The 16,441-nt window shown below is 41.0% G+C and overlaps 1 protein-coding gene across 5 annotated transcripts in view; it reads right to left on the reverse strand.

The window, feature by feature from the left end:
- Positions 1–14,498, reverse strand: part of phka1a (phosphorylase kinase, alpha 1a (muscle)) — a 126,313-nt gene extending 111,815 nt beyond the window's left edge. For all 5 annotated transcript variants that reach the window (XM_060832660.1, XM_060832662.1, XM_060832663.1 and 2 more), the window contains exons 1-4: positions 14,229–14,498; positions 5,390–5,548; positions 3,907–3,954; positions 2,931–3,099 (exon numbers count right to left, since the gene is read on the reverse strand). In XM_060832660.1, coding sequence (XP_060688643.1) covers positions 2,931–3,099; positions 3,907–3,954; positions 5,390–5,548; positions 14,229–14,306 — 454 coding nt within the window. In that variant the 5' untranslated portion in view covers positions 14,307–14,498. The remainder of the gene's footprint in view (positions 1–2,930; positions 3,100–3,906; positions 3,955–5,389; positions 5,549–14,228) is intronic.
- Between the last annotated feature and the right edge of the window lie 1,943 nt (positions 14,499–16,441).

The raw sequence follows: 16,441 nt of genomic DNA on the forward strand, positions 1-16,441 counted from the left end.
GTCTGAATGGGAGGTCTGGTTTGTGTACTTTCGGGGGTTCGTAAAAGCAGGGGTATGGTAGCTTTCTCGTTTCATCCTGGGGTAGTCTGTTTTGGTTATCTGTCCTGTTTAAGTTTGTTCAGCATGTATGTAATCCTTATAGCCAATTGCAGTGTTGGGTCTATTTCCATCTGTTGGTAAGTTTCAGTATTGTCCAGCAACATCTGTGCTTTCTCAATGTAGTCCTGTCTATTCATTATAACTATCATTTTTCCTTTGTCCACTGGTAATATTATGATGTTTTTGTCTTCTTGGAGTCCTTTCAACACTTTCCTTTCTGGTGGAAGGAGGAATTCGCTGAGGATGCTCCGCTCGTTTCTCTGGGTTGGTGTGGGGTCTATAGTTTGTCAGGTTGCCTGGTGTGTCTCATCTGTAAGATCTTTGGTCTTCAGTGTTGCTTCTAGGACAGCCAGGAAGTCAGTTCTATCAGTGTCTGTGTGGTTGTAGTTGAGTCTGCGTATTAAGACAACTTTCTCAGTGTCATTAAGTGTTCTATTAGATAGATATCTTATCCATGTAACTGGGTTGTCTTTGTTGGTATTGTGTCTAAGTTTAGCCAGTTTCTCCTGCAGTGTAAGTCTCTTTCTGGTCTTGTGTTGTGCGGTGATGATGGCTTTCTCCAGAGTAGTAGCCCAATGTACATTGGTCGAGTTCCAGTACTGTGATTTTTGGCGCACAATTTCCCACACGTATTTTTGAAGGTGGTTATGGGAATCATTAAATCATGACCCTTAGCATCCTAGAGAAAGTTACTAACTTAGGACAGGCTGACCAGAGTTGGAAGCCTCATTTTCAACCAAAAAGGCCACCAACAGACAGGAAGAGATAGACCAAGTGTACAAGCCGCTGAAGAGAAGGCCCAAAAGTAACGCTTACCACAACAGACTGGATCACATAAAAACCAAGCGAGACAGAACAACAGCACTTCACGGAAGTCATACTGATCACAACATCAATTTTCCTGCTCCTCGGATGATGCCTGCCCTGCTGTGCTTTTCCAGCAACGTACTCAATACTGATGTTACCTAGTATGGTAACAAAACGTCTGCATAATAACCCAAGAGCTCAGCAAGCTAACCAACTATCTCATTGTTGGAATAATGCAAAGAGGACTTCTCCAAGATTCGTCTCATGCTCGACTACAGGAGTGTGACAGAGATTATTGAAAACACAAGTTATTCAGGCTTTACACTCCATGTTACCAAATTCCCTGTCTCAGAAACAGAAAGGAATTAAAACAAAGAATTCACCAGAGGTTATGTCACACCTTGAAAGAGTTGACATCTCAATATTATGAGCAGAAGTCAGGCTATGAATGCCATAATGACTCAGAGGAGCACAAGATATCAAGTGAAAATCTATATCATAAAGAGAGAGCAAGTGACAAAGGAAAACTTTCATTTTCTCTTTAAACAACAAGTTACATGACTTGTGCATTCTTGATAGCAATAAAACCACCAAGATACTCAATGGACAGATCCACATCAGCCACAAAATAACAAGAATGAAGAAATCACACAAATTGTAAAGGTTTTGAAAGTTTTACCATATGCATGTTCACAATCTGCCAGCTGTAATGCAAGTGAAGGAAATCTGATTTGTAGCACAAGAGTTTTCAATAGTATACACTCACATGACAATACTTTTTAATAAGTCACATTTCAGAACAAAAACTAAAAGATGCTAACATTATCAGGACATTTTCCTTTCTATTCCTAGACTTGCAGACTGTACAAAAATGGAAAATCACAATCAATACGGTCAGTTAATACAAAAATCAGTGAAACTCAGAAAACAGAACTCTTTATTCATCAGATACTGTTCTTATGATGGAAAAGTCATAAATGTTGAATGACATGGTCTCTTTTTGCTCTGCCCTGATGCAATGTAAAGAAGTAACACTAACACAGAAGGAGATTAAAATTAGATTTATCCAGCATAGTGAGAAATTTAGAAGCACTTGGAGCATACAGGATTAATGATGATAACGGACCCAAGATGATCTCAAAACCCATCAGCAAAAAGTGGTTGAAAATTTACCTGCTACTCACACAGGTGTTATGGGTGTTACAGGAGATAGTTGATACAAGAAAATGAAGGACCAGAGATTGGGAACCCAGAGTTCAGAAGGATGGAGAGTCAGAGGTGATGGTGATCAGTTCCTTTAATATGAGTTCAGGAGGAGCACGTCTATTTCTTTCAATTCCACATCCAGCTAGGTTTTTTTTGGTTATAGTTAAGAATAGGCAATCTTACCAATGGAAACTCAAACAAGAGTTAGACCCCTTGCATATACAAGAAAGATAGGGTTCTAACATCAAATTGAGGTCCCCTCAAGAATTAGTCGAGCATGGGTACAGGACATCTCTTGTTTGCCCTTGAATAGTAAGACAGCTAGTTCTCTTCTGTCCAAATATATCGGAATGCTGTCTGAAAACTGAATATTACAGAACCAAATTTCGAGGCTGGTGTGATTGAAAACAACCACACAAGTTAGAAGTTATTCGAAGTTAGTAATTAGGCTGCTCAGCAAAGCAATATCATCCCTTTAATGTAATGAAGAAAATACAGCAGAGAGGAAGGGTGCTGTGTTACTGTTTTGTTGCCAGAAGAACTCATTCGGAACTGAAATAAACAATCACTCATTCAAGAATGAGGCAAATGTAGGAAATCAGAAATAATAATTAGAATTCAATGTTAATCGAAACCAGGTATATGAAGAAAGTAATGAAGTAATATATAAATAATTGATGCTAAACAAGTAGTTGCATAAACTACTGGGAAATGTGATAATCAAAGCTTTAGAGGCAAACTAGGATCATCACCAATAATTTGACAATTGGCTAGCAATCTGACAATGTTTCAGAGCAACTTTGGTTAGTTCTTCTTACCTGAAGCAGTCATTTGTGCAAGAAAAAGCAGGAAGATGGAGGTAGCATCAATTTGTAGGTGACCCCACTGATCATCTTGAACCACTGTAGCACATGTTCCAGTGTTGTACTTAGCATGGAGGGCATCTTGTGTACTCTGAGTGTACTTGAATTTTTCAACTTTATTTCTCTATGTACATAAAATAATTGTATTATCATATGAAATCAACTATAGATCAATCTTAATACCTTTCACTAACCCCTGAAAATTTCACGAGAAGTTTTGACTCTCTGCCTGGCTGACAGCTACAGTTCCTAAGACAAATTAAAATTGGCCTAAAAGTTCAAGCATGATTGTAACAGATAGTAGGCTGGGTCCTAGAATTAGCTTCATATCTGCCAAGTCTAGTAATAAAGAAAATATTCAGATAGGTTCCTCCAGCTGACCACTATGTGCTGATTCTTTAAAAAAACGATATGCATGAAAACCAGTTAGGAACTAAACAGAGATTGAGATAAAATATCCTCACTGTTGAAAGTCTGATTAACCTTTATGTAGCTCCAAACATGAAGAATAGCTATATGCACAAGCTAGTTACATATTTCAGTGATCACAGAACAATATAACAGTCCGTTGTTAGGAGAAGACGAGTGAAAACTGATGTCTTATTAGCCTAGTTAATCACTTCTCCAAGTCATTATATCATGCTACTATTTCTTACCTCTTATCATCCTACCAATTAGTCTTCAAACTCAAACTGAAGACCTAGTAAATTCCAAATGAGCATTCAATTTTCAAGTTGTACCTGTTAAGCTATTTTACACAGAACACAAACTCCATTCATTTCATAAAACGGTGTTTTAGTTTTGTTTAAATTTAATTGCACACTCTGTTTATGCTCGAAGAACCTTGTCAAGATAAAGGTTTTAAATGATAAATGTGACTAATTATTTTGCAAGCTCAAGATATGATGTGAAATCTAGAATGGTCTTGTACCTGTCTCATCATACAGCGTAGCAACCCTCGCATCAGTTTCACCACACTCTGAAAGATGAAATAAAAACCAGTACATGTTTACATGGAGTCAGCAATTCCTATCAGGCCATAACCCTCCAGCAGCCCTTTGCTGGCACTGCTGTACCCACCTCAGCTTTCACATGACATTTTCAAACTATTCAGAGATGACACTTTTCAGAGATTAAGTTACAACCACTTTGGCAGATCCAATATAGAAGAACTTTAGCTTGGAAAGTATAGTAAGGAAATGAACAAATGAAGATTCTTAACGTTTACTTTAGAATAAGTTGATAACAACAAAAATATTCAGCATACAAAAACTTTTTTTCGCTCCAATTATATCTTTCTCTATTTTACATACAGGTGCTTCTATTCAAGTCATTCATTGGAGATTCTTTCACTTAAACTGTCTTCACAGGTAAAGATAAATTGTAGGAATGGTGAGGGACAATTTAACATATTACTGCAAACAGGCCCCTTTTCCCCATTGCTGGATCCTGTTTGAGATGCATTAGCCGTTTTCTAAAGTTCCATACAAGCAGCCTTTTTCATGTGAACTTAGACTGTAAACTGTTTGCTTAGACACAGGATGTATCATAGTTGAGACAGAGCTTGCTCTCATTTTGTACTCACACAAATGCAATTTCCAGCAGACATCAGTAGTTGGTCATCTGGAAGAATCATGGTGATTCTTCTTCATTCTAGAGATGCCAAGGGCATCTGGGGGGTCTCTTATCATCACCATTGCAGAGATCAGATAACTCAGCCATACAACAAACTCAGAATCTTGCAGACTCATGACATTTATTTCCAGAAAATGCAACATATTTATTCTTTTACTCAAACGAGGTACTTTTGATTGAAAACATGTTCTTGATTTCCTGACTGAGTAGGGTACTCAGTCCGAAATGCAGTTATTCCATTAGCCATTGAACAGCCAGAGTCTGGTAAGTACGACTTTTCCTCAGAAGTCCATCAACAGCAACAAACTTCTGTTCTCCGTAGGTCTAGCAGACCATTGATTAAAACAACTGATTCATTACTGAAATACAAAGCTTGAAATATATGAAAACTGAGATTTTAGCTTAAAAGTGAATTAGATTAACAGGATTAAGCAAAGGAAACTTTAATCTGACAGAAGTTTGAATATCACTCAAAAGTAGTTAACATTTGAAAGAAATACCATGCCACTTCAGTGAACAAGGATCAGATTAAATAAAAGGTTACGTACTAAGTTTGGAATAGACGAAAGTAGTCTAGGTGAGTCTTCTGTGTAGAAGACCGAATTACTGATTTATCAATTCTTACCTCTTCTGTCACTTCATTACTGGTAGGAGTAAGAGAAACATTTTTCTTAAAATGTTTCAACTTTATTTGTGCTTGCAGGGGTACAGCCCTATATTCCAACCTCTACTTCAACCCATTTTGTAATAACAGCTATCAATTATGTTCAGCTACTCACCTGTTCAAGCTCATAAGCTTTTGCTTTATCCTCATCTCGGTCAGCATTTTTGCGATATGCCATTCCAAGGCCCCATACTGCCAGGATGCTGTACACATTATCACGAACCCAAGCATCCTGCTGGTCAGAGCTCGCAGGCAGTAATCCAGTTACAGTATTCTACAAAATAAAAGGATCTAAATAATCAACTTAAAGCCAAATTTCAATAAATTCACATCTGTTTAAGAGAAGGATCAAAGCCCTATTGTGAAATGACATACAGATACTTCATCTTAAAAGTTTTTTTTCTATCAGAGGATTATGAGTATTTAAGAAAGATGATAAAGAAAAGCTAGGGAACTACAGACTGGTCAGCCTGACATCAGTGGTGGGCAAGTTGTTGCAGGGAATCCTGAGGAAAAGGACTTACATGTATTTGGAAAGGCAAGGACTGATTAGGGATAGTACACATGGCTTTATGCATGGGAAATCGTGATTGATTTTTCTTGAAGAAGTAACAAAGAGGATTGATGAGGACAATAGTGGATGTGATCTATATGAACTTCAGTAAAGTGTTCAACAAGGTTCCTCATGGTAGACTGGTTAGCAAGGTTAGCTCACACGGAATACAGGGAGAACTAGCCATTTGGATACAGAACTGTCTCGAAGATAGAAGACAGAGGGTGGTGGTGGAGGGTTGCTTTTCAGACTGGAGGCCTGTGACCAGTGGTGTGCCACAAATGTTGATGCTAGTTTCACTATTTTTTGTCATTTATATAAATGATTTGGATGGAAACATTAGAGTTCTAATGTAAGTTTGCACATGACACCAAAACTGGAGGTAGAGAGGGCAGCGGAGAAGGTTACCTCCCAGTACAATGGGATCTTGATCAGATAGGCCAATGGACTGAGGAGTGATAGATGGAGTTTAACTTAGATAAATGTGAAGTGTTGCATTTTAGAAAGGTAAATCACAGCAGGACTTATACACTTAATGGTAAGGTCCTGGGGAGTGTTGCTGAACAAACAAACCTTGGAGTGCAGATTAATAGCTCCTTGAAAGTGGAATTGCAGGTAGATTAGATGGTGAAGATGACGATTGGTATTCTTTCCTTTATTAGTCAGAATTAAAAATCACACAACACCAGGTTATAGTGCAACAGGTTTATTTGAAAACAGTGCGTTGAGTATAGAAGTTAGGAGGTCATGTTGTGACTATACAGGACTTTGGTTAGGCCATTATTCAAATACTGCATGGTCTCCCAGATGTTTTGTGACTTACAAGAATTCAGAAAAGATTAACAAGGATGTTGCCAGGGTTGGAAAAGCTATAGGAAGAGGCTGAATAGGCCCAGGCTATTTTCCCCTGAGCCCCAGAGGCTGAGGGGTGACCTTATAGAAGTTTATAAAATGATGAAGGGCATAGATAGGGTAAATGGACAAGATCTTTTTCCCCAGGACATAGATTTAAGGTGAGAGGGGAGAAAAAAAAGTCCTAACGGGTGATGTGTGTATGGATTAAACTACTGGAGGAAGTGGTGGACGCTGGTTTAGTAACAAAATTTAAAAGGCATCTGGATGGGTAAATGAATAGGAAGGGTTTAGAGGGGTATGGGCCATATCCTGGCAAATGGGACTAGATTAATTTAGAATATCTGGTCGGCATGGACGAAAGAATCTGTTTCCATGTTGTACATCTCTATGACTCTATTTGGAACTCTCTTCACCAAAGAGTGATGAAAATGGGGTTGCTGAATATTTTTAAGCAAAGGCACATAAATTTCTGCCAAACCAGGAAGTCGGTGGTTATCAGGGGTAGACTAAGAATGTGGAATTAAGGCATCAGATCAGTGATCATCTTGTTGAATGGCAAAGCAAGCAAATTCCTCCTCCTAATTCATACGGTTGTATATTCACTATTACTGCAGTGTAGTGTCACATTCTAAGTATTAACATACTAAATATGTTAATATGCAGATGTTACACAATCCTATTAACATCAATTGCAACATGCTATATGTATTATGTATCCATGTCTGCCAAGCACAAAACTGTTGCTTTGATGCTAATGACACAAGTATATAATATACTGAAACAGAAATAATCAGGTCATTTTTAGGAGGGCACAACATTGCAATGTTGAAAGCATTAGCAAAGGTAGTCAGTATGTTTAGCTTGGAACATTTTTCAGTCAATATTCTAAGCTGTGGCTACAAAATGCACAATCTCAGTATGATTAGAGATGAGAAAATTAATTTTTAAAATCAGAATGCATTTGTATTTAGTGTAAAAATAGTGAGCCTGAGCCCAACTGTAATCCTCCATTCACATTGCTAGTGCTGATATCTGGGCTTGAAATTTTCAAGTTAGGGGCAATTGGAAATCTAGGAGCAAATAAGACCAATATTTCCCAGAGTCCTCCAAGTCTTGGGTCCACATAATATAAGTGCAGACCCAAGAATAGGTGGCCTGGAAATAAGGAAAGTTCATTAGGTTCAAAGTAAAACTATTTTACTTCCACAATCTACATACAAGAGCTATTCTCACAGAACCACCATCATATTGCCTGCATGCTATTATTTTCTTATATTATGATCAATTCTCTTTCTGGACTATTCATCTAATTGCTTCATAAAAGGAATAAATAAATCATACGTGATTATTTTTCCACCTATACAGACAGTAATTCTAATGACATTTGCAATCTGATTTTGGAATAAACATTTTTACATTTCAAATCTCTCTCGTCTTGTGAATTTTGTATACTCACCTTTAAATATTGCCTGTTAGACAACTTTCCAAAGTTAAACAGACAACTCATTTTAGCAGGTAATCTGGCAAGACCATCTGGGTTTTGTACAGAAGGTAATGCATATATCCATTATGCATATATATAATTTACAGCCAAATTAGCTAGCTAACTGATTAGGAACAGAGAAGTTAGTTCATTCTTTATTACCCTACTTGCTTATCCAGTGACCTTCAGCCCAATTACAATCCTCCCTGCACACAGCTAGCACTGAAAACTGGTTTTGGAATTCTCACTTTGGCTGCAATTGGGGATCCAGAAGTCAATTGTGCCCAAAATTCTGGTGTTTTCAAAAGCTTTGTTTGTTCTCTCAAGCTTATGCCAAATTAATTTGAACATCACCAACTTAACCAAGCAGATTTTTAAAATGTTTTAGAATTTTGCTTTAAAATCATTTCTTGAAATTTAATTTCTTCTACTTCTAATTTTTTTTATTTTGAAATGAAAAATACCTTCATAATTTGGACTGAACTTCACATCGAGATTTAATGATGTACACAGCAGGACGTAACATACATCAAAGCTTCGGTTTCCACAGGCACATTCACAAATAGCTTTTTATGTGATTAAAGCCTTATTATTCAAACACTTTTTTTCTTTTGCTCATAGTGGATGACATTGAATTACAAAGTATTTACAACACAAAGACTATAGCTGACATCTGATGATTAAATGATACTAACTGAGATGGAGAGATGTTTTCCCATAGTTCGAACAGACATTAGCTTCATTGGATATTATTTCACTCCATGTTAGTGCAGAAGAATAAAAGAGAATGCCTTCAATGATAATTCCATTGTTGCTAGTTGTATCATGAAAGAATTTGTTTAGCAGCCAATGACTATCACAGAGGTGATTAACAAGACCAAATTTTACATGTATCTTTGAATAAAGAGCCAACAGTCCAAATAATAGAGGTTAGAGTAAGAGCTGCAAACTCAATGCGGAAGAGGAGATTGGAGGAAGCAAGATGGAAATTTGCCTGAATGTAGCTCAAAAATCTAAAATTAATATGGCAACATTGCCATTAACATATTTTGCAGCACATCCCTGCAAGTATCACCTCCAAACCAAGCCAAGGTCTGTTCCTAGAAACTTAGCAAAATTTCAGAAGTCTTCAATGCATTACAATAGACTTAGACTTAATCAGCTCCCTGATTTTATTAGTATTTCTTTCATTTATGTGATGAGTATCAAGATCAGGATTTTTCACCCATTTTTAACCAACCTTGAGAAGATGGTGTAAGCTGCTTTGTTGAACTATGGTTCTTGTGGTGTAGGTATACCGAGTGAGGGAGGGAGGCACAGCAATTGTAAAGGAATAGTAGGCAAAACAGTTGAAAGTCAGGATATTGTGGAAATTGAAAGTGAACCTGCAGCTGACAGTTTTCTCATGGACCTGTCACCCTTGTTCTTTTTAATAAAGGTCATGGATTTGAAAGGAACTGTAGAATAAGTACTGGTGAGATGTTGCAGTCCAGCTGTATATGGTACTGCAGTCACAGTATGGCAATAAAGAAAGGAGTGAGCATTTAAAATGGTGAAAGAGCTGTCTGTTAAGCAGGCTGCTTTGCTGTGGATGGTGTTAAGCTTTGATTATGAAAGCTGCACTCATCCAGGCAAGTAGACTTCTATCATGTTCCTGGCTTGTATATTAAAGGTGGCAAAAGCTTTAGCAAGTCAAGAAATATATTGAATACCCAGCCCATTTGTCTTGTAGTCATAGTATTTATATGTCTACTGCAGTTAAGTTCTGACCAATATCAAGCCTCAGAATATCAATAGTGGAGAAATCTGCAATCATCATCTGTCAGATGTCAAGAAGAGCGACTCAAATTCTTTCTTCTTGAAAATAGTCACTGTCTGGTTCTTGCTAAACACAAATTTTACTTGTCACATGAGAATTTAAGCTTTTTATTCTAAAAATGAAAACTTAATATAAGTAAATTTACAGGTTGAAATTCATGTGAACAGGTTATTTCAACTAACTATATACATAAAATTTAAGGTTCATATATCAACGCTTATCAGTACACAGCCTATTTGAAATATATTTGAGATTGTAGAGAACACAAATTAGTAAAGGAATGCTGTTTTACCTCAAGGAACACTGAATTGCAAGTTTTTGTTTTCAAATCATTGGCTACAATTGAAAAAGAATAATGCATGCCCCTATCTAGATTGTAAGCGCAGTACTCTAGCCATAAAGGTACTGGATTCATAATAAAAACAGGTGTGATTTGTGTGGATTACTATAAATCCATAGAACAGGGAATAGTAGAGTACAATAAAGGCACTTCAGCCCACAGTGTTGTGCTTAGCATTTATCTTCATCTAAGATCAACCGAATCTATACACCCCTCAACTTCCTGCCATCCATGTGCTTGTCCAGCAGTCACTTATATGTCCCTAATGTCTCTGACTCTACCCCCACTGCTGGCAATGTATTCCACATATCCACAACTGTCTGCGTAAAGGACCTACCTCTGATATTTTCCCTAAATCTTCCTCCAATCATCTTAAAATTATGACTCCTCGTGACAGCTATTTCAGCCCTGGGGAAAAGTCTCTGGCTATCTACTTTATCTCTGCCTCTCATTACCATGTGCACCTCTATCATGTCACCTCTCTTCCTTCTCTCCAGTGTGAAAAGGCTGAGCTCACTCAACCTCTCTTCATAAGACAAGCCATCCATTCCAGGCAGCATCTTGGTAAATCTCCTATGCACTCTCTCTAAAGCATCTACATTCTTCCTATATGGAGGCAACCAAAACTGAACATAATATTCCAAGTGTGATCAAACCAGGGTTTTATAGAGCTGCACCAAAACCTCACAGTTCTTAAACTCAATCCCTCTGTTAATGAAAGCCAAAACACCATACGTTTACTTAACAATCCTATCAAATTGGGTGGCAATTTTGAGGGACCTATGTACATGGACCCCAAGATCCCTCTGTTCCTCCACACAGCCAAGAATCATCTTTAACCCTGTATTCAGCATTAAAATTCGATCTTCCAAAATGAATCACTTCACATTTATCCAGGTTGAACTCCATCTGCCACTTCTCATCCCAGCTCTGCATCCTTTCAATGTCATATTGTAGCCTGCAACAGCCTTTAACACTATTTTTATGTCATCAACAAACTTACTAAAGCCACCCTTCCATTTATTCGTCCTAGTCATTTATAAAAACTTCAAAGAACAGAGGCCCAAGAACAGATCCCTGCAGGACACCATGGTCACTGACCTCCAGACAGAATATATTCCATCCACTACTACTCGCTGCCTTCTTTCGGCCAGCCAATTCTGTATCCAGACAGCCAAGTCTCCCTGTATCCCATACATCCTAACTTGCTGAATGAGCCTACCATGGGGAACCTTATCAAATGCCTTACTGAAAGCCATATACACCACATTCATTGCTCGATCTTTGACAAATTGTCTCGTCACGTCCTCAAAGAACTCAATAAAGTGTATGAGGCATGACCTGCCCCTCAGAAAGTCGTGGTGACAACCTTTAATCAAAGTATATTTTTCCAAATAGTCATAAGTCCTATCTCTCAGAACCCTTTCCAGTACCTTGCTTATCACAGACGTAAGACAGTCTGGTGTGTAATTCTCAGGAATTTCCCTATTCCCTTTCTTGAACTGAGGAACAACATTCGCCTCCCTCCAATCATCCAGTACTACTTCCATAGAGAGTGAGGATGCAAAGATCATCACCAGAGGCACAGCAATCTCATTTCTCGCTTCCTATAGTAACCCCAGCTCCTACCTTCCAGCTCAGCACCGCCTCACCACCATCCTAACTGCCTATCTTCCTTTCCACCTATCCACTCCACCCTCCTCTCTGACCTATCACCTTCATTCCCACCCCCATTCACCCATTGTACTCCATTCTACTTCCCCCCCCACCCCCCATTTAGCTCCCCACTCTGCAGGCACCCTACCTCTATTCCTGATGAAGGGCTTTTGCCCAAAACATTGATTTTCGTGCTCCTCAGATGCTGCCTGACCTGCTGTGCTTTCCTAGCACCACTCTAATCTAGACCCTTCGATATATCTGGTCCAGTCCTGGGGACTTATCTACCTTGATGCTTCCCAGAACTTGCAGCACATTCACTTCCTGAATATCACTCTGTTCAAGTCTATTAATCAGGTCCACGGTATTTCACTATCACCTTCTCTCTGATGAATACTAAAACAAAAAACTTATTTAGAGCCTCCCCTACCTCTTCAAACTCCAGGCACAAGTTGTCTCCACTATCCCTGATTGGCCCAATTCTCTCTTTGATCATTCTCTTATTCCTCACCTAAGTCTAGAATGCCTTTGGGTTTCCCTTATCCTTCCCACCATGATTTTCTCATGCCCCCTCCTTGCTGTCTTCGGTCCATTTTTGAGTTCTTTCCTAAGTTACCCTGTAATCCCCTAAAGCGGTGCCAGATCCTTGCTTCCTCAACCTTAAGTAAGCTTCCTTCTTCCTTTTGATGAGAAGCTCCTCTACTCGTCATCCCAGGTTCCTTCACCTTACCATTCCTTGTCTGTCCCAGTGGGACAAAGTTATCCAACATTCGCAACGAGTGCTCCTTAAACAGCTTCCACTTTTGTTATGCCTTTCCTGTAGAACAATTGTTCCCAATTTATACTCCACAGCTCCTGTCTAATAGCAGAATAATTAAATACGTTGCCCCAATTAAATACCTTCCCATACTGTCTGTTCCTATCCCTTTCCATGATTCTGGTAAAGGTGAGGCAGTAATGGTCACTGTCATGAAATGCTCTCCCACAGAGATTGGACACCTTGCCGAGCACCAAATCTAATATGGCCTCCCCCCAATCGGCCTATCTACATATTGAGTCAGGAATCCCTCTTGGACACACCTGACAAAATTGGGTCCATCCAGACCATCTGCACTAACGAGGTTCCAATACTGGGGACATTGAAATTACCCATTACAACAACTTTGTTATATTTGCACCTTTCCAAGTTCTGCTATTTCCATCTCTCTGCTATTATTGGGGGGTCTATAGAAAACACCCAATAAAGTGACTGCTCCTTTCCTTTACTGACATACACCCATACTGACTCAGCAGACAAACCCTCCTCAACATCCTCATTTTCTGCAACTGTGATGCACTCTCTAAGTAACAACACAACCCCCCTCCTCCTCTTTTACCCTCCTCCCTATTCTTTTTAAAAGATCTAAACCCTGCAACATCCAACAACCATTCCTGTCCTTGTGAAGTTTATGTCTCCATTATGGCCACAACATTGTGGTTCCAAGGACTGATCGATGCTCTAAACTCATCATTCTTATTCCTGACACTCCAAATCATTGAAACAGACACACTCTAACCCTTCCCTTTGCCCTATCGACTGTGCATCCTTCCCAACAGACTCTCTGCATTCTATTTCAGCCGGGTGTTCGCATAAAAACATAATTATGAAACTTGGATTACCGTCAAGATCCAACTTCGAATCACTAGACTGGCCTATATATGACCCCATCCAACATGACATATTTGGCTGTAATCCTCCTAGTGACTAACAATGCAGCGCTTCCAAGAGCCTGTTAATTGTGGGCTGTCACCCTAGGTAGAAAGTTGGCCAACATTTGGACATGGTTGTGGTTAAGAAATAAATTTGAAATATACTTCCCATACCCCAAAGGGGGAGAGAAAACAAGATAAATCCGACCAAAGAGACAGTAACAGTTCATATCACTGGTGAGTCAAACACCTGCTGCAAATGACAGCGTCACTGAAGTTTGGAAATGTCGCACAAGCTCTGAGGGAGAACACAGAGATGTACAACATGGAAACAGACCCTTCGGTCCAACCCGTCCATGCTGACCAGATATCCCAATCCAATCTAGTCACACCCCTTCACTCCTAAATAAAAACCTCTTTAACCTCGATCACCGCTTTAAAACATCGCGCTTTCATCACGAGGTTGTGTGATTAAGTTGCACGAAGTATTTCTGCGTCCCTTTCATAGTGATCATTAAAGCTAGAGATGCATCAGGTAAATGAACAGTAATGTACCCACCTGGTGACACAGGATCGTGTTGTTTACAAGTCGCCCATAATAGTCCAATCTCACCCCGGAATTACTTCGACTCCTCATCCTGGAAGCTGCGAGCACCGGCCTCCAGGTGAGACAGGGGGCAATAGACGGTCAACCTCACCTCACTCCTTCAGTCCAGAGACGAGGCCGAGCCTGAGATCACCATCGGGCGAGGGAACGGGTCCAGACTCACTACTAACCGTCACTGAGGATTCGGACCGGCCACATCGGCCTGTAGTCCCGCCCCCATACCGACTCCGCCCACTCAGCTCCACTCCGACCCCGCCCCTCCACGCCAACTCCGCCCACTCAGCTCCACTCCGACTCCACGCCAACTCCGCCCACTCAGCTCCACTCCGACTCCACGCCAACTCCGCCCACTCAGCTCCACTCCGACCCCGCCCCTCCACGCCAGCTCCGCCCACTCAGCTCCACTCCGACTCCACGCCAACTCCGCCCACTCAGCTCCACTCCGACCCCGCCCCCTCCCCGACAACTCCGCCCACTCAGCTCCACTCCGACCCCGACCCCTCCCCGACAACTCCGCCCACTCAGCTCCACCGACCCCGCCCCCTCCCCGACAACTCCGCCCACTCAGCTCCACTCCGACCCCGCCCCCTCCCCGACAACTCCGCCCACTCAGCTCCACCGACCCCGCCCCTCCGCACTGTCCCTGCCGGTCCGCCCCTCCAAACGGATCACACTCCAGCCCCGCCCCCACACTGAACCTGCCAACCGTCCCTGCACCGCCCCCACACTCTGACCCTGCCCACACAGACTAACCGCACCCACATGTCCCATCAGCCACGCCCACTCACTGACCACGTCGATGCGCGCTAACGTCGTCCACTTAAGATTCTGCTTCTGAATAAACCCCGCCCTATACCTAAGTAACGCTCCCTCACTGTTTGTGTTCAAGTTGCTCTTCAATATGAAATAAAAATCGAAAGAACTGCGGTTGCTATAAACCAGAAACGAAAAATAGAAATTTAAAATAGCTCAGTAGGTCTGGCAGGCAAGGTTTACTCGGAAGGGTCACTGCAGCCGAGGTTCTGATGACTCCGACCCCGCAGCAATGTCTGTTATGTTTAGTCAATAGTTGAGCACACGAGCCCTGTACCTTTCCAGGTAATACTGGCACCAGACGTTAGGGGGAGCTACAGCGTGCTGCACATGCGCAAAGCCGAGCAGTAGCAGTGTCGTGAGTGCGAATGTTGACTGTGTTGTTGGGCGCTTGCGCATTTTGAGCAAAGAATCCCTGTGGTGCAGAAGAGGTCATTAAAGCCCTCTAATGTGTATTAACCCCTCAAAGAGCATCCCATCTAGATCTAACCTTCACCCGTAACCGCGCATTTGTTGTGGCTAATTCACCTGTCGTGCACATCCCTGGATGTAACAGCCAATCCACCTAACATGTATATTTTGGTCTGGGGAAGGAAATCAAAGTACCCAGTGGAAATCCTCGCAGGGACCCGGGGAGAATGTGCAAACACCACTGGTTAAAATTGAACCTCTAGCGTTAACCACTGTGCTGCCTTTGAAGCAGAGAATTTGAAGTTTTTAAAGACGACTTGTATATTTTTATGACAAAGCGGCATAGTACTCTATATCTGGAGGATCTGAGCTACAGGGAGAGGCTGAACAGGCTGGGGCTGTTTTCCCTGGAGCGTCGGAGGCTGAGGGGTGACCTTGTAGAGGTTTACAAAATTATGAGGGGCATGGATAGGATTTCCCTGGGGTTGGGGAGTCCAGAACTATAGGGCATAGGTTTAGGGTGAGAGGGGAAAGATATAAAAGAGACCTAAGGGGCAACGTTTTCATGCAGAGGGTGGTACGTGTATGGAATGAGCTGCCAGAGGATGTGGAGGAAGCTGGTACAATTGCAACATTTAAGAGGCATTTGGATGGTATATGAATAGGAAGGGTTTGGAGGGTTATGAGCTGGGTGCTGGCAGGTGGGACTAGATTGGGTTGGGATATCTGGTCGGCATGGATGGGTTGGACCGAAGGGTCTGTTTCCATGCTGTGCATCTCTGTGACTCTATGACTCTATATCAAAAAGTGTGCCTTCATCTTAACTTCTCCCATTGATGGTGTTGGGAATGTTTTCACCTTAGTTAAGATTAGAGTGGTGCTGGAAAAGCACAGCAGGTCGGGAACATCCGAGGAACAGGAAAATTGACATTTCAGGCAAA

The sequence above is a fragment of the Hemiscyllium ocellatum genome, chromosome 11, assembly GCF_020745735.1.
Source record: "Hemiscyllium ocellatum isolate sHemOce1 chromosome 11, sHemOce1.pat.X.cur, whole genome shotgun sequence".
Classification (NCBI taxonomy): domain Eukaryota; kingdom Metazoa; phylum Chordata; class Chondrichthyes; order Orectolobiformes; family Hemiscylliidae; genus Hemiscyllium; species Hemiscyllium ocellatum.